This window comes from Lepidothrix coronata, unplaced genomic scaffold, assembly GCF_001604755.1.
Source record: "Lepidothrix coronata isolate B3197 unplaced genomic scaffold, Lepidothrix_coronata-1.0 Scaffold12, whole genome shotgun sequence".
NCBI lineage: Eukaryota > Metazoa > Chordata > Aves > Passeriformes > Pipridae > Lepidothrix > Lepidothrix coronata.
Window position 1 is genome coordinate 6568062 of NW_016690192.1, and position 23076 is coordinate 6591137.

The following is a 23076-nucleotide window of genomic DNA, read 5'->3' on the forward strand; positions in this document are numbered from 1 at the left end:
GCTGTAACAGGACTGAAAATTCACTCAGGTTCCTCTACTTTTACCAACAGCCTTGAGAGATCTAAACTTTACATATAAATGACAATATCGATGTAAGTTTTAAAGCCCTTTTTTTTAGCTTGTTGGTCATTATTTAGGAAGCGAACATTTCTGGAAGTGGTCAGCCACTGCACAGACTCACCAAAGCCAAGAATTTCAGGGTTTTCTTTTCTTATCTGCTCCTGAAAACTCCGTGGCTCTGGATTTGCCATTCTGTGTTTGTATAGGATTAGGTGGAGGCTTTTTGCTGACCAGGCAGCTGCAGAAATCTATTGAGCTCTGCTTTGTGCTCTCAGAGCTCTGCATCTGATGCCCTGTGTGTCAATCTCTAGACCCAGCTTGCTAGAATTTCTAATTTTATGTCCAAAATCATCCTGGATGGTGGATAGTGAACAAAGTGGCTGTTTTGTCAGGTTTGCCTTCAGAAGAAAATGCATGATTTTAATCTTGCTGCTAGACAAAGAACAACAAACACAGCCAGGATGCAGAATGTTTAAGCATGAAGGGAAAATTGCTTTCAGCATAGAAACTGTTCACCTCTGAGTTTTAATAAGAGTTTGAGTGGAACATCAAACAAGATGTTTTGTGGATTCTTTTTGTCCTGTAGAACTCATAAAGTTGTTCTCTCTAAAATTCAGGCATAAATCAGGGAAGTTCTAGCAAGGACATTATTAGTTCAGCTCTGTGAACCACAGGAGGTGGAATTCAGCCCAAAGCTGTTCCCACACCACAGAAGTGTCTGTGGCAGGTGAAGCCCAATTTAAGTTATATTTTGCCCATCTACAGACAGATGAAGGAGTTTCACTCTGCAGATGAAGTTCTTCAACTTAAGTATTTGCTCCCCAGTTGCAATTTATGTCATGCACAGAAAATACAAACAGAGAAAGAAGAACACACCTTTGGCTTGGTCTGTTCCGGTGCTGATGTTGATTCCAACCAGGTAAGTCTGTGGAGCACATTCATAGTGAGAAGCAGGTCGTTAAGTCCAGCTCTAATTAAACTGCACTGTTAAATGTATATGTACAACCTGTGTTTGTTCATCCACACTGGCATATTCTCTGCTATGTTTTCTAGTGGGACAAATAATTTTTGACCGAAATGTATCAGAAATATTATCAATAAGGATGGACTTGGTGATCCTTGTGGGTCCCTTCCAACTCAGAATGTTCTGTGACTCTGTACATTGGAAAATGGCATAATATTAATTACTTTAGCTACAATACTGTATCAGTGAAGATATTTTTTGGTGGTTCTTCACATTCCATGCCAGCAGAAGGTGCTTGCAGAGTTCTGTTGCAGCTCTGCCAGAAATGCAGCAGGTTGCAGAACCTCTTGGAAGTCACAGCAATAAATCCCCCCTTTCTTTTCCCTTAAAAGCTTTTCTGGAGCTGCTCCTCGCTGCTCTTTGGTCACTTTTCCTCTAGGACATACAAACTTGATCTGAGGGGTCTGACAACTCTGCTTAAACTTGAAGGTCATGAGAAGAGCCAAAGCTCTTGCTGTTAAAGAGTAATTACAGGGAAAACTGATTTAGAGGTGTGCCAAATCCCAGCTCCAAATGCTGACAGCTGACCTTGTCCCAGCAGGAATGCTGGGAAAGATATGATTGTTCATTTAAACCAAAACCTGATAATAGGTGTAATTAGCATTATAAGAAGCTGCATGATAGCTCTTCATTTTTATTGCCTGTGTTGCTGCCATGGCCTTCCCTCCCCATCATTATTTTACTGTGTTGACTGAGGAGCAAGATCATAAAACAAGCAGTTAAACCCTGAATCCTCCTTCCCTATAACTGTTCAGATTTTATAACCATTAATTTTCCACTTATTTCATTTTTGCAGCATAGATGTATTAATTTCCTGCAGGTTTTCTCTTATTCTTGTTGAAAAAAGGTTCTTTTGAAATGAAAACAAGAATTGCCTTTGATTTGTGATAATTAATGTTAAATTGACTCGATGCTTTCAGTGTTTGAGCACTGAAAGTATATTGATTTTTCCCATATCCAAGTAACCTGCTGCCTGCCCATGGAGAAGCTGTTTATTTGGGCAGAATACATTGCTTGGAAATGGATTGAGAGGATTTGATCATTTGAGATGATTTTTTATTTGTTTATGCCCTTGCCTGGATAAAAAGTGTGATTTGGAAAGATGAGTCTGTTACAAATTGCCCATGAACATTTTATAAGGCCACTTAAGCCATGAAATATTATCTTTACCCTTGCCCTTGGCAAGGAGAGAGAAGATGGATAAGAATTCAGGAGAGGTTCACATGCAGCAAGAGTTGTGACTATAACTGGTCAAAAGGAGACCTCGGGCTTTCAAAGGCTTTATTCTGTAAAGTGACCCAGAAATGGGGATGAGGAGAGAAAGTGCATTTGTCGGAGGACAAATTATGAGAGTAAACTGGCAGCAAATATGGAAAAGGGAGAAAAAAATAGGATGCAAAAGTCCTGGATCAAGTTAAGAGAGTGCAGGTAATCCAAAAGGCTGTTTGCAAGTGCAAAGATTAATTTGCAGTGTTCATAGCTCTTGGCTACCCATTTAATTTGTTTTTAAGAGAGAATTCCAGCAATGGCTGGGATTTTCAAAGGAGCCTGCACTGGGCTGTCAGTGATGTTTGGAATATTAATTCCCACAGCAGTTAACTCGGTAACTGTTGCGTTGTTTTGCTGTACAAACCCCCCCCTTTGCCAGGCACCCAAACTGTGAGAAGGGAACATAAGTGCCATGGAATATTTCATATTCCTTATTTGCAGCCCTCTGGCGCGATGAGAGGTAATTATTTTCTCTGCTTTGTGCTTGAACTGAGTCACGGAAGGACCTTGGCCCAGAAGGGCTGGCGTTCCTGAAGCCAAGGCTGCAGTGGAATTTCGACACTCAAGTCCAAGAGTGAAGTCCTCCAAGCCCTGCCTCGTTAGTGAGGTGCCAAACACAACTGCTGTGGGTGCCAGAGCCTGCGCAGAACCGGTTCCACCTCGGGAGAAGAGCCCCATGGAACAGTGGATACCACTTTGGATACCACTTTGACTTGAGCAGAACAGAAGCAGGAATTTGATGGCAGAAGTGGAACGTCTTAGATCTGGAAGTTTCCGCCTTCAGCTCAGAGTGGCCTCATCTAAATGCTGTGGGAAAATTCACTGTTATCCCTGGGCTGGTTTCCTTGGTGGCAGCAGTGGATGGGATCGCTCTGGGAACTGGGAGCCATCAGGAACAATCCTGCTTGGCTCTGGTTAATTGTCAGTTTTTATAGCTGACACTGGCAATTGCACCAGGTTCCTGGAGCAAGTGCTCTCCACTGTCACTGTCTCTGATGGAACAACAGGATTGATAGCAGGGAAGAGAAACTGCTGACCAAAAAGCCAGGGCAGGAACCTTATACCTCACCCCTCACCTGGCAGGAGTGCAACAGCTGCTCCACGGACAAAGGGAACCTTGGCCTCCAAAAATGTTGAGTCAGGAGTTTTCACCAGCAGTTTGCATGAAAAAAGGTATAGAATCATAGGAGATGCTGAGTTGGAAGGGACCTACACAGATCATCGAGTCCAACCCTCAGCCCTGCACAGGACCATCCCCAAGAGTCACACCAGCTGCCCCAGTGTATCATTCAAACACTCCCTGAGCTCTGGCAGCCTTGGTGCTGTGACCACTGCCCTGGGGAGCCTGTTCAGTGCCCAGATGCCCTCTGGGGGAAGAACCTTTTTCTGAGATCCAACCTAAACCTGTCCTGACACAACTTCAGGCCATTCCCTGGGGTCCTGTCCCTGCTCCCCACAGAGAACACAGAAAGGGGTTTGCCACATCCTTATAAAGCTGATGGTCTGTCTCTCCTCTAAACCCAGGCACTGTTGCACCACTTGAACAACTGGCTCAGAGTGCCAAGTATTTCCAGTTTGGCCAACACTGATGGATTTTGCTAATTTTAAAACTCTTCCACTGCACTCAGAGGTAATGAAACCAGGCAGACACCCCAAGATGAGCTGGCACCGAGAACAGGAAACTGGGAATGCAGTCAAATAGTTTTAATACACTTATTTTCACTTTTCCAGCATTCTGACACTTCGGTTCCTTTGCTCCCAATATCAATTCTCTTGGCATAATGTATGCAAATCACATGCAACTGGGTGAGATTAAAGGTTGAGTAATTAAACAGCATTATCTAATTGCTGCAAATAATAATAACCTCGTTAAGTGTTTATTTCCATTGCAGCAGAACCAAGGAAATCTCCAAAAACAAGGCAAAATGGGTTGCTGCCGTAACCTCAGCCAGGGAACCTGGAAAACAGGAAGGGGATGGATTTATTTTGCTCCCATGAACATGGAGAAGTCAGACACTTCAGTGAGTGTGTTTATGGCAAAAAGGCATATTGGATGACAGTCTCTATGGAAACCTTTTTATAACTGAAGGGCAGAACATTTGAAAATCTCATATATTTTTTGGGAAGGTTTCACTTGCATTCCCTCCTTTAGGCCAGTTTTCCATATTTAACAAGTTTTTCCGTATTTAATAAGTTACAGCATTTTTAAGGACAAAATATTGTGGGGGTGTTTGAAATTCCAACCTCTGCTGGCAGGGATAAAGCATGTACTGGTTTATCTTATCCAAACTAATTGCTGCTCACTCCCAGGACATCCCAGCTACTCAGTTTTCACAGCAAATTTTCTCCAAGTTTATAATTAGCCAGATCCAAGGACTTGTAAATGAGATAGTAATTGAGATGTATTTATTTACCCTAAGGAATGCTTTAACCCATTATTATAATTTCCTTATATTTTAATGTGAAATGATCTTACAACTCCCTGTGAACTATCACTATCAGTTTCCATTTCCTAGAAAACTGGCCCTTTTAGGGAATCTGAGACAGAATGGTTTGAAACTACCCTTTGCAGCACATTATTGGGCTGGCCAATAAAAATACTTTGGGTAGGAATGTGGGGCTGTACTTGCTTTTGCCAGAAATCCAAGGAACATTTTAATTTTTTTGAAATAGCAAAATTGCCAAAGTGCACTTTGTGCCAATAAGTTATGACTAAATTTGAAGTTGAATGAAGAAAAATAAAGCCTATGAGGGAAGAATGGTGATTTAAAGCAGGGAGGGCATTGATTTAGGAGAGAGAACCCAGAGGTTCCCTTAGGCCATTCATTGAAGAGAACTGTACTTAAAATATTTGTTTGATCTCCTTTTCCTTTGTTCTCAGTTGTTATTCAAGAATTTGGCTTTGATTTGTGGTGGTTTGTTTTAATATTTACTCTCATTTTGCTGCCTTTAAATACAACCACAGAGATTTGCTAATGATGCCTTAGGCAACAAAGGTCATAAATTGTACTGCAAAGACCACGAGTCCCAAAATAGCCCATTACAGTATGGCCCAGTGTAATGATTTCCTTGGAATAGTTACTCACTTTGCAAGTTATAGCTCTTACCTCCTCCATCTCTTTATTATTTACTCACAGACCACTGAGTTACAGGATGGAACCTGAGAAGAAGTTCCCAACCAGGCTGCTCCTGAGATAATCCATCATTCCTAACACTTAGGAGCAGTGTTATGGCGAATTAAAAGCCGTCAGGTTCCACTTTAAAAGAAAATGTTTGGCTCTGGGCACAGTCACTTGAAGTGTTTTTGTGCCTGTATGGAGGAAAACCGCAGGAGTAAAGAAGCATCCCATGTTTGGGCATGTTACTGCACTATGGAATGGTGCACTGAGATGCCAAATGTATTGAAATTTCTTGGGAAAATGGGCAAAGGAACTTGTTTTGGCACCTCTGGTGTATGCATTTGTGAGATGATTGAGCATCTGGAGGATCATCACCCAACTAATTACTGGTGTTGACAACTGAATCTACATCTGTTGGGTTCAAAATTTCAGTGTCTTTATGAAACAAAGGAGCAGCTGGAGCAGGAAACAGTGGGCACAGTATAAAGAGAATGGGATTGTTTATGTTTTGTTGACATGAAGTGGTGCTGGTAATCCATGATTTTTATGGAATATACAGCAACCGATGGATTCCACACCCTCACTGCAGGAAACACCAATCCATGTGGTTTCAGGTTATATAAAATTGTTTAATTTCTCTTTCATATAAGCAACCACTTACCTAAAGAGCCCACAGATAGATTCCCTGTATCTCAAATACATGGGAACATCAGGCTGGGTCTTAGATCCAGCAGATGTTCTCAATTTTTGGCTTTTATTTTATCTGTACAGATCTGAACTTGTTTATACTTTCGAAGACAGAATCATAGAATCCCAGAGTGGTTTGAGTTGGGAGGGTCCTTAAAGCTCATCTCATTCCACCCCCTGCCATGGGCAGGAACATCTTCCACTAGACCAACCTGGACAATGATGCCTGACTGCACCTTTAATTCCAAAAGAACATTTGTGACACAATTCTAACATACTCATTCCATAAAAATTTATATATATATATACGGCTTTTATGACTTCAAGGCTGCAGAAGCAGGAGGAAATTAATCTTCAGCTTAGAAGAGCTGCAAGAGCAACTGCTGTGGTTAATTAACAAGGAATTTAGTGAATTGAATTAAATTAAATTAAATTACTACAAAGTGGCTTATCTGTGTAACAGCATCAGGTCAGTAGCACAACTAAAGTTACATTTGCTGTTCTGCTGGAGTGTTCTGCTATTTTTTCAATAGTGCTTTTTTGCTTTTGTTCTCTCCAGGTACAGCTCTTTTTTTTGGAGACCTGCATTTCATCCTGAGTCCCACCATCTCAGCATCTTCCTGAAGGTGTTTCCCACTCCTGCAGGTGTAGCAGCACATGGGTGTGTGTGAGAGGTTCCCTAACCTGTGTCAGTTCTCACAGCATGGGTTAGCAACGACTCTTTAACCTTACCAATTTAATTGTGTATAAAGTATTTAATTGTATATAAAGTATTTTACTTTATGGTTTCCTAATTTTGATTGTTCTTATATTTAAAATTATAGTTTAATCCTTCAGGTAGCTACTTGAGGGTAGTGCAGGTCAAAACAGGGCTGATATTTGGGTTCAAGAGGGAATATTTCCTCAGGCCAGTTGGGTATTGGTGCCTGATTTTGGGTGCCATGAGGTGGTGGTGGCTCACCTCCTTCTCCATCTTCATGAGTTACCTCCATGGACAGTGGGAATATCCTGGATATTTCCTGCTCTCTTCACACAGCACTTTGTAGCTGCCTTTTAGTGCAGGCAACTCCTTTATTGACTTGTGGAATGTCAACCACCTGTAAGCAGAACAGAACGTGAACATTAGGAGGAGAAACAAATTAATACTTTGACCTACCAAATACAATCTTTTTAAGTATATATCTCTAAGCAAAAAAAAAAATTACATTTCTTTGAGTATATTCTTATTTTCTATAGTTTCTCTGGAACTCTTTACAAATCATATTGCACGAGTTTTATTTTTGCCATTAATATCAAACTATTCATTTCTGAACTATTTTTTTTAGCAACACACTTTATCTTTGCTGGCTTTCATTTAGGACCTGCAGCCCATAAAAAAAAAATCCAAAAAAGGCAGCTTTTGAGAGGGTAATTGCTGTGGGTAGGATTAATGATCAGTGGTGTACAGGTGAAGCAGTGTCCACCTTCAAACTGGAAAAATTAATGGTAAAATTAATTATTCTGCTTTAATTCCTTCATTAGCTTCACTAAATTTGATGATGTTTGAGTAGATTCGTGATTTGCACTGGAATAGCTTAGTCTGATTACTATTTTTGAGGAGATAGTTACATGCTTCAGTATTTCTAGGAGAGGAGTATTCCTTTTTTGTGATCCTAGATTAATTTACATCACATAATTGATGATAAGCTTCAGACAGGTTTTGAGGAGACAGTTTATAGCATCTCTACTTCAATTTCATCGCTTGACCTGAAAATCAGTTCGTAAAGTTACTAGCAGGTATGTCATAGTTTTAAAATGCATATCTTCACCTGAAATTTTTAAAAATAGCAGGTATATACATATTTTTCAGTCACATTTCTCAAAGAATGGTGACCTGTAAAAATCTTGGTTTTCTAAAAATACAAAATTATCTTTATATCAGATCTCACACTAATAATTTGTGATTATAACTTTTTCTGGTTTTGGTTTAATTTTGAAGGTGAAGCTGATATTGTTCAGGACAGGCTGAATTTAGCAGTTTTCAAATTCTCCTGTGACAAACACATGAACTCTTTACAAATGTCCTGCACACCTCTGATTTCCAAAAGTGCATTAAAAAGAATGCAAATATTGAAGGAGGAGGGACATAACCTGTTAAAAAAATCACAGAAAAGGAATCCTTTGAATAGAAGCTTGTCAGCTGACAATTTTTTTAATAATACACCAAAAAGTACTTTGATTATTGTTTGCTCAGTAGTTTTAAATTAATTTTAGAACTAATAAAGGTCCAAGATACTTCGTAGTCTTAACTTGCTTTGTTTTGGGCTAAAGCAATTTCTAAAACCACTTATTTGGTGGAGTTTTTTAATCTGCAACTGATAATTATGTCTTTGAAATGGCACTTTAAACCTAATCAAGAATTATCCTTCAGAATTAGATTTTCGTGATAAGAACTCAGTCACATGCACTCAATTTAACTCCACGTTTTTTTACAATTTCCTTTATCAGACTTATTATTTTTCAGGTCTGGATTCTCTTTTCCCTGTTCTTTGTGGTCGGCCTCATGTCTAAAAATGGATACAAGTATTTAAATTATTTTTTATTCCTTTATAGCAATGATGACAACATTTAGAGCTAAATTTACTGTATTGTAAATGACAAACGAGTAACTGTGCTAAAGGAGAAATGGATTTTCCAACAGAACAGTCTATTTTATTTTTTAAAGGGAGTGCTGACTAACATACTGAAATGTTTCTACAGACATAGATGGGAAAACTTATTTTATAGTGATTCCCAGAAATATTGCCCTTCTCTTGGGACATTGGGCTCCTTTTCATCACAGGTCACAGCCCTGTGCCTGCCCAGCCACCAGGACATCGGGCTGTGCCACACAAGGGGGACTTGGGCCACCAGGTGTTGGTTTACTCATTTTGATGGATTTTAATTAGTTTGGTACGTTTCTGATGAAGAATGAAATTAGGACAAGATCATCTTGGGCCATTGTGCCTCCTGACGTCTGATGGAGCACTTGGGTTCATTCGGGATTAGAAGTTGGACTAGATCTCAGAGGTCTTCCCCAACCTAACTGATTTTGTAGGATCTGCTCAATTTTGTTGTAAATCCATATTTCAGTCCTTCAGGTGGATCAGTACCTAAGGAAGGTGTCAGTGATGGGGATTTGGGGAATGATTCCTGCTGGGTGAGGTGACCCAGATCGAGCCTCAGTGAAGGAGAGGGACAGTGCCCTGGTCTTGGCCTCCATCAGGATGGATCTTAGGGCAATTCTCTCATAACAGAGCCCCAACGTTCCTCCAGAGCACTCGAGTTGTTCCCTAAAATCCATCTGAAGATGTGTTACTGTGGGGGTGGAATGAAGAGAAGGTCCTGGTGGACAACTAGCTGCCCCTGAGCCAGCAGTGTGTCCTGGGGGCCAAAGAGGGCAACAGAATCCTGGAGTGCATTAGGATGAGCATTGCCAGCAGGTCAGGGAGGTGATCCTGCCCTCTGCTCAGCGCTGTGAGGCACATCTGGAGTGCTGTGTCCAGTTCTGGGCTCCTCAGGACAGCGGGGATGTGGAGCTCCTGCAGCAGATCCAGTGGAGGCTACGGAGATGAAGGGACTGGAGCATGTCTGTGACGAGGAAAGGCTGAGGGAGCTGGGGCTGCTCAGCCTCGAGAGGTGACACTGAGAGGGGACCTCATTAATGTGTATAAATATCTAAAGGGAGGTGTCAGAAGATGGACCAGGCTCTGCTCGGTGGTACCCAGCAACAGGACGAGGGGCAGGAACTGATGCCCAGGAAGTTCCACCTGGACATGAGGAAGAACTTCTTTGCTGTGCAGTGACTGAGCACTGAACAAATAGTCCAGAGAAGGTGTGGAGTCTCCCTTAGTGGAGATATTCCGGAACCCTCTGGACACAGTCCTGTGCCATGTGCTCTGGGATGACCCTGCTGGAGCAGGGAGGTGGGACCAGACGAGTCACTGTGGTCACTTTCAACCTGACGCATCCTGTGCTTCTGTGAAATTCCCTTTATCCGCATACACCCCTGGGAGCTCCGTTACAGACAGCGCCAAGCTCGCCTGGAGCCTCCCCCCGCTGCCCCGCGTCCCTCCCTCCTCAGGGGGCCCCGCGGCCCCGGCGGGGGTCGGGCCGGCCCTGCCGGGGTGGGCGGCGGGGGCTTCCTCAGGCTCCCCGGGCGGGGCAGGGCGAGGGCGGCTCCGGCCCCGCGCTCCCCCCGCTCGCTGCAAGATGGCGGCGGGAGCCGAGCGCGGCGCGGGGTTGCCCGCGGAGCCGCCGCCGCTGTGCCCCGAGGAGGTGGCGAGGCGGCTGGAGAGCACCCGCCGCGAGCTCAGCAACCGCCGCAAGATCCTGCTGAGGAACCTGCCGGCCGAGAGCAGCAGCCAGGTACGGCCGGGCTCCCCGCAGCCGGACCGCGGCGCGGCGCGGGGGAGGGAGCCCCGGGGCTGCCGCTGCTCCCCGCGGGGCTCGTGGGCTGCGGGTCGCGCCAGCGCTTCCCGGCGCCGGCTGTGCCGGGGCTTTGTTACTGCCCGTGCCTGCGGGGAGCGGCTCTGGCTCGGGATCTGCCGCCAAAACCGGAGGGCGACGCCGGGCTGGCCGGGCGCGACCCGCCGGGGAGAGCCCGATCCGCGCCCCGGGGCGTAAGGGAGCGACCCCGCGGGGCTCGGTGTGCGGCGAGCCGGGTGACGGAGCACCTGCGGCCGCCAGGTAGGGCACTGCAGCACGGCCGCTCGCTGTGCGAAAGCGATGCTGAAAACCTTCAAGTCTGGCTTTTTTTTTTTTTTCTTTCTTTTTTCTTTTTCTTTCTTCCATTGTGGGGTGAGCCATGTGTAGTCAGGGAAAGCGGTTTTCCGCAGTCTGATGGTGGTTTAGGAAAATTCCGCTCGAATTACTGCTGTCCGTAGGAGAAGATCGCTGAACTCTTCAACCGAGTGCTGTGAGTCAGATGTTGAGGTGATTTAGCTGCACAGTCACTTTACCAGTTCCAAATACACAACTTGATGCACAAGTATATATAAAAAAAAGTAAGTGCAGCTTTTGTTCTGTCTGCTCCTCGTGTCTCTCCCTGCTCTCTAAAGCACAGGTGGTTTTCCTACCTGCGGGTAAGAGCAGCACGTGCAGACTATCGGTTTCTCCATAACTCCGGGAGAAAGGGACTATTCATCTGGGAGAGAATCTTTCAGCGGTCAGTGTAATCCAACCCACAGTACCCAGCTTGCACTTAATGATGTTTAGTTCTCTGGCTGTGCTGTAGTGTGGTGGTAGGCGGTGAGAGCTTTAGGTTATGACAGTTTTGTTAGGATGTTTTAGGCACCTCTATTTATAGCAACCTAATGACCTGATCAATAGCAGACTCACAACGTGGAGAACCCTGATAATCTTCATCGTCTCTGCAAGAAGCCATTGCGTGTCATGGTGTTGACAGAGAGGACTTACTGATGTGTCACCAGATGCTTGCTGTGGATATTCAGGGCAGGATCACTCTGTGACACTCCAGAAGTTCTGTTACTTGCTCCCGTTGCACACAGAAGGTACTTCATGGGTTGGTTAAAGGCACATCTCACCTGTATGAAAGTTGCTGAGTTTGGCATTGCTTGGTCAGACAAAGAAATACCAACATTAAGATCAAATTTGCCAGCTACATGGTTTTCTGGAAGTTTCCCATTTTGTTTTGGTGACTTAAAAGCAGCACTTAGATGTCTTTTTCTACAAATGTAAGGTTCTAATGTTGCCTTGTAGAACAGTACCACCATGTAGAGATCCTGAAAAACAGTTTAAAAGATGTCATTTTAATTTTTAACATTGTTGAGCGACTGGTGTTGGCACATAAAGGCAGAAGAGTTGTGCTGTAGCGAGAAAGTTTCTGTCCTGGAGCAGTTTTGGGAATGAGAGGTATGTTTGTGGTCAGACACATTAAGTCTACCTGTGTATTTGGCTGTCATGCATTTCCAAAAATTACCATGAAATTTAACACTTGTTGCAAATTAACACCCTTGGTAAACACTGTTTTGTCTTCTGTTTTCTTCTGGAAATGATTGGTGAGCCAAGTGAAATCAGTGAAACTATTTCTGACCTGGCCAGTTTATTCACCGTCAGGAGGGAGATGAACATGGTTGAAATGCAGCCAAGTCTCCCAGAATAGGTTTTCATAAATGTAGCTATTCATCTCTAATCCTTGGGGTGTTGGCTTTGCTGCCATTTGTTGTTGTTATGTGAAAAGTAAGGCCAAGATTTACCACAATAGTTTTCAAGTGAGAAATTACTGTTCTGCTGATAGAGATTGGTGTAGATACTCAGTTTTGTAAGAAAAACCCTATGCTTTTTATCATATAAAATTATATAACAAATAAACTTCTCTGCCAGTTGTAGCTACATATTAACTTTATTTATTACTGTACTTGCAATCTTCAATTATCTTTGGAGTTCCGCCCATGTTAAACTGAATTAAAAGAAATCTTAAGGTCATGGAAGAAATGTACCTTAGCAGTGAAGTTTCTGACCCAGAAACAGAGTTCCACAGGTTTGTAGTCTTAGAAACCAAAGAGAGAGATCTCAAAGTGTCAGAAGTGTTCAGTGCTTTACATGCAGGTGACTTGTTCAGGGACAGAGGTTGCCCATGTTTGAGTCTTGGCAAGTGGGATTTCTCCCTAAATGCATTTGGCAACATGTATGTTCCTAAGAAAATCCTGAGGAAGGACAGCCCGAAGAAAGCACTTTGCAGTTTGTCACACTACTAAGTCAGTCAATGTTCCCTTAGGAGCTATTTTCCCTCAGGAGCTATGAGTGTCAGTATGGAACAAATCCAAAGGGAGAACAAATTAAGTCTAACTATGTCAAGAGCATTCTTCATTGGGCTTTATAGCTCAACCTGCAAATATGAGTTGCAGGATTAGTGTTTGTTGAGGCATTTCTCTCACTACAACCCCGGAAAGGTTCTTTTGTGACAAATCTGTGGTAGACATTGTTACATCTTCATTGTTGTTGAAGGCAAAGTCTCCATTTGCTGTTTAGTTGGCAAGTCAATTGATTTTGTACTGAGCTATTATAGTGAAGTCTTCAGAGTTGCCAGTTATTTCCCCAGACTCACCCTCATGAGATTCTCCAGCACAGTACCTGAACTGTGTGGTGTGATAATGATCTGAGAATGCTCATAGGCTGGTGCTGACCTCCCTAAATCTTGAGATGAAGCCCTGTTGGTGTCTGTAGCAGTGACTACTGTCTTAAAACCAGAGTTCAGTACTGAGTGTGGAGTAGGCTGTGTGGAGGGTCACAACAGGCTTTCCTGTTTCTCCATGGAGCTTCAAGAACGTTGCTCTGCATTCCAGCCTTCACACTCTGGAGCAATGATCCTCTCTCCTCCCACAGCCTTTGCACAACACGCTCCTCCAATTTGCAGTTCTTCTGGCGAGGGTGGGGAAGTGTCTTGTGCTCTCACCAGTCATTGTTTTATGGCTTCATTAGGGCAGGGCAGTGATATGTGATGTTTTACAGTTAGACAGACGTTGTCCTGTTGGTGTTAGTCTTTTTGAAAATATCAGATAGTGGGTCTGTTCTTGTTAACATTAATATCCTCTGATGTGGTGTTGTGGTAAGGCTGATGTTTGTATCAGGAATCTTTGCCAAGAGACTTAAAAGTAAGCATGGTTGTAGTAGTTCCTTTTATTCTGATCAGCGCTTGGCAATGAATCAGCAAGCTCTTGGTTGGGAGTCTCTTGGATTCCCTTGTTGTGTGAGCATCTCCCTGAGCCATCATCTCTGATCAATCATCTAATCCATTCCAATAGCGAAGCAGTCACATATGATGTTTGAAAGTGCAGAAATTGCAAACAGAAGGTCCTTGGAACTATCACAAAACTGCTCTGAGTGCTCTGGAGGCAGAAGGACTGCTCTGGGCAGAGGGAGGGAAGGAAATAATACCTTCTTCTCTCCTTCACTGGTATAGAGATGCCAAAAACCTCAGGATGACCAGAGTCAGTGAAGTTGTACCTCACTAAACTGGAAGTTTCATTTTGCTGGAGTTTGTATGGCTGCAGTGGTTTTACCAGCTTGTTCACTCTCCCACTGCCCTGATGGGGAGGAGAATGGGGTCAAAGCAAAGCTCATGAGTTAAGAACAGTTCAACTATTGAAGTAAAATAAAACATAATATATATAAAATTAATCTAAGACTAATAATCAGCTTCTGTTTCTTTTGGTTTGTTTTTGTTTTGTTTTGTTGTTTTTTTTGTAATTACCCCAGTGGGTTAGAAGAATTGTTTTTGGTTTTCCCCAAGTAATTTTTTGTCAGTGTTAGTGGTTCCTTATTTGTGGCTGATGAACTTCATAGGAGCAGTGGCTCATCCCTGCGGTGCACTCAGCAGAGTGGTATCTTGGTGTACCACTTCCTATCCCATGGACTTCCTGTTAGGAAAACTAGACCTTGGGATATCTGTTTTGCTTATCATTACTGAGATTTATATCAAAATCACCAGTGTTCTCTGCTAAGGGCTGTTTGCTTTTTGCTTCCCCTCTTTGCAGCTGAGAAGCCAGTAAAAGATGCACTTGCTCCCAACCTTTTTTTTCTGTGCTTGATTATCCCTAAATGCCACTGTGTTACATTTGTTCTTTAAGCTGAGGCTAGAAAATAAATCTTATGGGGGGGATGCTCTACTTTAATGTAGGGCATGAAGCAAAATAGGGCTGGTTAATTATTTAATACCCTGTGGTTCTCCTTGGGCGTGGCAGAATCTATAGAATGAGGGAATATTGAGGTGTTGATAAGAAATTGGTGCAGTCCACCTGGGATAGGGATTTACTTTGTGTTTTGGAACCTGATGTACCCATCCAGGGTTTTCATGGGTGTCTGTTCCTGATCAAAAGACAAATCACCACTTAGAATGACGCTGTTTCTGCTGGGGCTTTGGGTTTTTTTCTCGCTTTCTCCCTGGATTAACCGTGATTTTTCCTTGTTCCGTTTTGATGGAAAGCCTTTAATGAAGTGTGATGATTTGAGGAAGTGCTGTCTCCCAACCTGTTGTAAGCCAGACCCTTGAGTAGAAGGAGCCTTTGCGTTTTCGTTACTCCTCCGTCACACTGAGTGAACATGAAAGGCACACTTGGTGCAGAGTGAGAAGCTCTCCTGCCTTAGGATGTACATACTTTTTGATTTTCTTGCTTGCTTTGCTTTGCTTTGCTTTGAGCCCTTGCTGTCTCATGTTACCTCTTTCATTATCTTTTTCCTTTTTCATTTAGCTCAGTATACCCAGGATGATGGAATTAATTTCCAGTCCCATAGTGTTCCTCTTACCAACACTAATATGTCTCTGGAAGATCAGAGAAATAAGTTTTTCATTCCACGTCCATCATAAGTTTATTGAGAAACTGTTGATCTTCTGTCCTAATGTTTTCTTCTATTACTTTACTGAAGATCTTTGAGGGTTATGATCTTACAAAAGTCAAATCAATTCTCAAACAAAAAGTTTTGCCTTAAAGGCAGTTTATGGCCTGGAATTCCAAGCTTGAATTTATTTCAGGTTTCATATTTTGGGACTCTGAAAATGGAGGGGGAATGTGCTGAGGTGGAACTGGGTGCCTGGGCAGGTTGACATGTGCTGCACCTCTTAGACTTGATCCTACAGCCGTTGCTCCTCTGAGAACTTCAACAGTGAAAAACATTTGACGATTTGTGAAGGAACAAAGTATACTGTATGGTTTGGTGAGCCCAGTCTTTGAAAGGCTTCTTCTTAGGAGCAAGAGAGGGTTTATCCAGCAGTTGATGCCCAGGTGAAATTTTGAGACCTTCCTCTGCGATCAAGAGATGGTTAAAACTGCACTTTATGTCCATCCTTCTGCCTTGTTATTAACCCTCTTGGTGCTGTGTGCTCCACTTCTTGTCTCCAACAGAGTCTCTGAGTTTTCCCCGCAGTAACAGATTATTATTCTAAACTGTGTTGATGTTCTCATGCTTGCTACCTATTTTTTATTTTGTATTTTTATATCTGCAGTAAAATCCATGTGTCATGTCCTGGACTCAAGATTTTGTGGTCTAAAATTTGAATTAAATGAACACCCCATTATATCATTTGTAAATGTAAAGCTTTTTTTTTTTTTCCTGAGAATTTCTCCTTTCCTGCCCTGCCTGCACAAATGAAAACAAAGTCTTTTTCAGTTCTGAGATGATTTAAAACTTCTTGGTTGGCCAAATAGCTACTTAAAACTTAATTGATTCCCATTTCAAGAATATGCGTGTGAAGTTTAGGCCTTTAGCTACTCAGTGAGAGCCAAGTTATAGACCAGGCTTGTCCAGTGTTTATATTGGAAACTTCCCTAAAGTTCACTGCACAAATCTGGCTAGGCACCCTTAGAATTGTTAAATATTTTGTTGCCAGAATAACACAATTATTACATTTAGTATTACGTCTAGTTTTACATCTGGAGAGAGAAAAATGCTTGGCTTTAGGGTGCTGTAGGCTTTATATAATGGTTTATTGTTCCAGGTGAGGACTGAGAATTTCTGGAATATTTTCCTCTTGCACTGTGAGATCCTGGGTAGGAAAAGCTGGTTTTATTAGAAATAATACACTGAGCTTTGCTAATTTGATAAATAGGGCACATGTGCCTGTGAATGACTCCCTTTCTCATTTGTGTTTAGAACAATGCAGGTCCTAAAGCACAAAGATCCTCTCTAAGGAAGGAATTCTTTCCATTTCAGAGATGAAAGTTTCAAATTGACAGTGTGTGGTGAAAACTCACGTTGCCAGTTTTTCTGTCCAAGACAAGACAGGACAGGCCAAGAACTGAAGTGTTTCAGGATCACATTTACAGTAGTAAATAATTAATTTTTTGAAAGTATGTTCATCTTATATTTGCTAGTAATTTCTCTTAAACTCCCTTTAATATATTTGGGTTTACTTTTTCTGCTAATTTTAATGTATGAACTGAATATATTTTCTAGTTAGGATTTTAATTTTTGCTGATTATAAGATTATCTGCTTTTAAGAACTGTAAAGTTTTAAGGGGCTGTATAGTAGTTAAGCATTATTGGTTATATTTCTGTTCCACGATCACAGAATCCCAGACTGGTTTGGGTTGGGAGAGACTTTAAAGCCCATCTCATTCCACCCCCTGCCATGGGCAGGGACACCTTCCACTATCCCAGGTTGCTCCAAGCCCCGTGCAAACTGGCCTTATTTGTTGTAGAAACTCCACAGGATCTGTGACTGCAGTATATCTACCAGATAGCTTAACATTTTTGCTGTCAAATTATTATATATTATATATATATTTTGTATAATATATATATGTCCAATGTGTGGCACCCAGGGCAGCTGAGCCTTTAGCCCATCGTAGGCTTCAGCCCAACGTGTTGGTAGATGTTTTGATTAGACTTAATAAGATGCAGTGTTATTAAATCAGTGTTATTGTGGCAGTTATCAGTCAGTTTTTGTAAATTAGTAGATTCATTCATTTATTGAAGAGGAAAAAATCCTTTAGGAGAAGCAGTTTTGCAAACAGAAGGTTCAGATGTGGGCACTGCGAGCATGGACAAGGTGGTGGCACTGGGGATGGCTCACTTGTGGTACCACCACTGGTATCACTCCTGCTTTCCTAAACCTCAGGAGTTAAGGCAAGGCAAGTGCTCCCCGTTGTTTCCTGGGGGTGTGGAGCCAGGATCCCCAGAGGAGAAGGTAGGAGCTGCCGGGAGGTTGGGAACGGGGAACCGTGGCTGTTTGTTTGTGCTGTTCTCAGGGAAACAGCCCTGTGCTTACATTCCTTGCAAGTTAATAGGGTCGCACCAGAGAGTACACCTGACTTGGATGACCCTTTTCTCCTCCCAGAGTAAACATTCCCTCCTAGCCCAAGTTTGGATCAGAGGGATCAGCTGTGTTGAGTACTGAACCTGGATTGGAGCAGGGTGAAGTGTTCCTGTTCCTTTCCCTGACAGTACTCTGAGCTGTGGGGAACAGGACCTGAGAACATCTACCAGACCTGAGTGTTGGGAGATATTGGAGGTTTAAGTTTACAGAAATGCCTGAGTTCAAAAGCCAGCTCAGTGAGTAGAAGGACCTCAGTCTAACGCAGATATTTACATCTGTTTAATTTAAGGAGTACACATTTGCCTAAGAGCTGGCAATGATGTGTTTTACTTCTGTAAATTGTCACAAACGGTGTTTATGTGAAAAATGCTTTCACTGAAGCACTGCACAAACCCAGTTCCACAGGTGAAGGTCTGAGCCCTGCCAAGGGCCCAGGAAAGCACAAGAACAAGCACCTTCCTGCGAGAGCCCTTTGCACAAACCTGGCAGTGTTTGCAACTACCTGTGGAAAATGCTGTTCAAATCTTTACTGAAATGTGTTTGCTTAAATTAGGTTTTCATTTTAAATCTTCCTTATGTTCTCATCATTTTTTACATGAAACCTCATAATTATCCCCAAAGAATGTTCAATACAGACTTTTCTTCCTCTCAAAGTTTCAGGCAGTAACTGGGAAATCATGTGGAATCATCTGATTCACAGATGACTTTCAAAACAGTGTTCGGAGCTGTTTGAAATAGTATTTCCTGCTACCTAATCATCATAAAAAACTACCAGTGTTACTCTTGTAAAATAATACAGGAAATGCAAAAGGCAAATATGTTCCTCTTCTTCTAAGTAGGACAGAAATAACTTTTTTGAGTCTTCAGTGCCACAGTACAGCTGAGCTGCACAAAACAGCACAGAAAGTGTCTTCTTAGTTTCTCATGACCGAGAATGAACCATCTAATTCTCTTTAGGGATATGTCCACAGTCAAATCCCCTACCTGGCTTGAATCTTTGGCATATTTTGCTTTTCAGAAACCACATCTTTATCACACCTGATTAGAGGAGGTCTGGTAGCTGGAGAAGTGCTGCCATATTTTATTAATGTAGTATTTGACAGCTGTTAACTAGTGAAACCAGAGATAGGTGCTCGCTTGACTAAAAGGTGTGCACCTGATACCCGTCACAGAGAACCCAATTAACCTTTAGGCTCCATATATTGGATTACCAACGTGGCTGCTGGAAATTGGCTGCAAATAAACTTTCAGACAAAGCTGGTTTTGCTTGCTCAAATGGTCTTTTGCTATTGTGTGTGGAATTTATCAAACTAAATATATATATAAATATGTAAATATATATCTCCAGGTTACTCCTCATGGTTTGTCCTTGGGGATAAAGAATGTTCATCTCTGCTTTCTCACCACTAAACTGACAATCATTTGTGAGTTTTGTGGGGCATGTACACCTTGGTTTTGTTGGGAATAGCTGTAGCAAGCTAGTACACACCTCTTACACTTGCTTTACCCATCCCTCCCACTCCTCTCTCCCCATTAAATAGTGGGAGCAAATGACACTCTTGGGATCGATTCTCCATTGAGCATCTGCACAGTAACTGATAGAGGATACTTTCCAGGGGGTATTCTGGGCACAATTATCTGCTGGGTGAAAGAATATCTATTATTAAAAGAGTGAAAATCTGTTGAAGTGAACTTGAGCAGTCACAGGAAACTAAAGCAACTGTTGGATTTTGGGCCAGCGTTGCCAACCTTCAGTAAACCGTGTGATGTGATGCTGCCGGTATTTCTTGTCTGTGTGGTATTTTAGCTATGCCAGTTGTACTTCAGAGAAACTGAGGGGGTTTTGCTATTTAATGAACTGTGATGTTATTTGTCTTTAGCAAAAGACAGTTGACAGGACACCCTTTTGTGTTTATGTGACCTCACAGAGTGAAAAGTAAATTAATCAAATTCAGTAAGCCAGTTTTTTATGGGAGATAAAAACATTGCTGCAGTAGTATAACCAGCTCTTCTAGAAACAAATATTTGATAGTGTTTCTATGGTGAGATTTTCTGTTTGTCGGGAAAGTTTTTGATTTTGTTTGAAATTCAGATGAATTTATACACTTGTTTGGTCTGGTGACTTGTTTACCTGATGCCACTTGTACTTTTCTCTTGCAGGAAATCCACGACTTGTTTAAAGATTATGAAATCAAGTATTGTTATGTGGACAGAAATAAAAGAACAGGTAAGAACTTAAAAACTTCCAATGATAGATGCTTAAATTCTGTGAGGAACATCATCTGCAGTGTATGAAGTCATCAACTTCTCTCCTGTCAATCACTTGGGCTCTTTGTCCCTCAGGGACTCTGTTGGTGGCTCGGTTTGTCACCTTTCACTGAAGGCTGTGGGAAGTTGGAAATTTAGTGATGTTGGCCAGAAGTGAGTTGGTTCGCTATGGTCTCCCTTAGTGAGTGTCTCTTTGGGACAAAACTAGCGCCAGCTGTCTGAATTCCCTTGGAAAACTGATCCTGAGGCTTCTCTTAGGACAAACCATGTGTTTCTGAGGGGAAAACATACCCAGATGCTTTTGCAATTTGCTCGCGTCAGAAAACACTTTTTCCCTGTGAGGGTCACCAGGTTGCCCAGGGAGGTGGTGGAGTCTCCATCCTTTGAGATAACAAGAACCCATCTGGACATGGTCTTTTGGTGGGTGATCCTCTTTGAGGAAGGGGTTGGATAAGATGACCCTGCCAACCTCATCCAGTCTGTGATTGTGTGAAGTGTTTTATGGGCTGAAAACCCAAAAAGGATCTAATAACCTCAAAGTGAGAACTGGAGGATGTTGTCAGCAAAGATGTTGAGTAGTATCTGTAATGTGCTGACTTCAGTAGAATATTTAGTACTAAATAATAGCAAATAACAGTCTAATAGTAGAATAGTAAATAATAGACTAATAGTAGAACATCTAATTTAGTTCCCCAAGTATAAAATTTTGTTAGGTTACATGTAGTGGTGTTTGTGTTTCTGTAGCCACTTTTTGAGTTAATTGCTCATGATGTTCAATTGATAATTCCAGCCTTTAGACAGATATGATGTAATATATATTTATCTATTGCATCTTTGGGATAAACCTCAAACTCTTATTCCTTTTGGGGCTTTCAGGGGGAGGGAGAGGTGTAGTAAGTGCCTCTAAAGCTATGGGAGGTATAACCTGTGTTGGTCTCTTGCAGCATTCGTTACTCTGTTGAATGGAGAGCAGGCTCAGAGCGCCATTCGGAAATTCCACCAGTATTCCCTGCGTGGAAAAGAGATATCTGTGCAGCTCCAACCCACAGATGCCTTGCTGTGCATCACTAATTTGCCCATTTCATTCACCTTGGAAGAGTTTGAAGAACTTGTGCGTGCCTATGGCAACGTGGAGAGGTGTTTCTTGGTGTACAGTGAGGTCACTGGCCATTCCAAGGGCTATGGCTTTGTGGAATACATGAAGAAGGACTCTGCTGCAAAGGCCAGGCTGGAACTTCTGGGGAAGCAGTTAGAGGAGAGCACTCTGTTTGCACAGTGGATGGATGTGAACCAGCTGACCACAAACCTTATTCACTCCAAGTGCCTTTGTGTAGATAAATTACAAAAAGACTGTGCTGACTCAAAAGAACTGATTCAAGCTTTCTCCCTGAAGTACAAACCTGTGTTCTGCCAGGTGGGTTGGGTTTCTATCTTATGCAAAATCAAGGTTTCACTCTTGCTGTCTTTGGCTTTTGTTTTTCATAGAACTAGTGAATAGTTGTGCATCTGCAGTGTGAGATGTGATACAAATGCTTTACTGGTATGGGTTTGCAGTGATGCATATTTGGGAATTCTGCAGGATACCACTCCCATGAAGTGCCAGTAAAATGTTAGTAAGACATTCCCTCCTCATGTAATTTATTGAAAATAATTTTATTTTTGAGAACTTTAAAAGTGATGGTTTTATTGCTTTTTAAAGCCAGAGTGTATGAAATAGTTTACCTGATGAAATATATATATGTATATATGGATTTAATGAATATATTAAGAAATGTCCGCAGATATTTAACCTGTGTTTTCCCTAACTGAGGAGGATACAGACTTGGCACCTCATAGTTCTGGGCTTGCCCGGTGTGGAAGTGGTACATCTGTAGGAAAGTTTGCAGGTACAGAAGAGGTAGATCCTTACAGGCCTTTGTAGTGTAAATACTTCCTTCTTATCCTCATGGCTTGCGAGATACGAGACCACAAATAAATGTTGAGGTGCAGACAGAGTACCAGAAACAGGCAGTGGAAAGAAAGCTTCCCTTGTAGTCACACAGTTGTGATTTCCATTACTGGGTTGCTTTTGTTGTTTTTTTTTTTTTTTTCCTTAAGTCTCTCGGAAGGCTACTCAGGGACTGGGAGGCTGCTCAGGAATTAAGGGATAAGAACCCAGAGATTCCCAGTCTGAGAACAGAAGGACCATCAGGCTGTCTGGCCTGACCACCTGCAGGCCACCACATCCTCCTTAGTGCTCTTTTCGAGCCCCAGTAATTTGTAGTTGGCCAGAGTAAATATCCTTAGACTTGCTCGATCCAAATATACCAGGAGATCAATAAATTGAAGGTAACTCTTTCCAGAAACTGCCCATCCTGTGCTATTTTGAACTCATGTCTCTTTTCTCAGTTGGATGTATCTGGCTTCAGCTTCACCTCACTGATAACTAAATTGAGGAGCTTTTACTCCCTATTATTTTCTTCCTGTAAGAAGGTATTAAATGCTGCAATCAAGTCTCTTGCTCAGTCTTTGTTTAATTAGCTAAACAGATTGATCTCTTTAAGTCTTTTACTTCAGGGCTTTTTTTCCAGCTGTCAGATAATCTGTTATCAGCTCCTCCAACAAATTTCCAACATCCTTTTAAAAATTCTGATTTTCAAAGAATACCAGGCTTCTCTGATAAAGGTGGGTTTCACTAACAGGATTCTGCTGTGCAGTTAGAGGCACTTAAAAATTGATTTGTACCTCCATAGTAATACTTGGGTCACACCTGCAGTAGGTAAGAAGAGTCAGTTTGTGTCTGCATCAATAAATGGCATTAAAACATATTTGTGTAAAATCAGGAGGGAGGAGATGGGTAAACAATAGTTCAAATT

The 23076-nt window shown here is 42.2% G+C and overlaps 1 protein-coding gene and 1 long non-coding RNA gene across 6 annotated transcripts in view; one reads left to right on the top strand and one right to left on the bottom strand.

The window, feature by feature from the left end:
- Positions 1-57: 57 nt before the first annotated feature.
- Positions 58-10206, bottom strand: LOC108492788. Of its 2 annotated transcripts, none has more exons than XR_001873236.1 (3): positions 9291-10206; positions 7121-7256; positions 58-985 (listed from the first exon to the last, which is right to left on the bottom strand). It is a non-coding gene; the product is annotated as an uncharacterized LOC108492788 (long non-coding RNA). The 2 variants fall into 2 exon arrangements; XR_001873235.1 differs by lacking the exon at positions 58-985 and adding an exon at positions 4011-4310.
- A 183-nt stretch (positions 10207-10389) lies between these two features.
- Positions 10390-23076, top strand: part of RAVER2 (ribonucleoprotein, PTB binding 2) — a 28271-nt gene continuing 15584 nt past the window's right edge. For 3 of the 4 annotated variants that reach the window (XM_017805470.1, XM_017805471.1, XM_017805472.1), the window contains exons 1-3: positions 10390-10545; positions 20114-20180; positions 21166-21635. In XM_017805470.1, coding sequence (XP_017660959.1) covers positions 10390-10545; positions 20114-20180; positions 21166-21635 — 693 coding nt within the window. Of the gene's footprint in view, positions 10546-17641; positions 17825-20113; positions 20181-21165; positions 21636-23076 lie in introns of those variants that run through there. The other variant, XM_017805473.1, reaches the window with a different exon arrangement.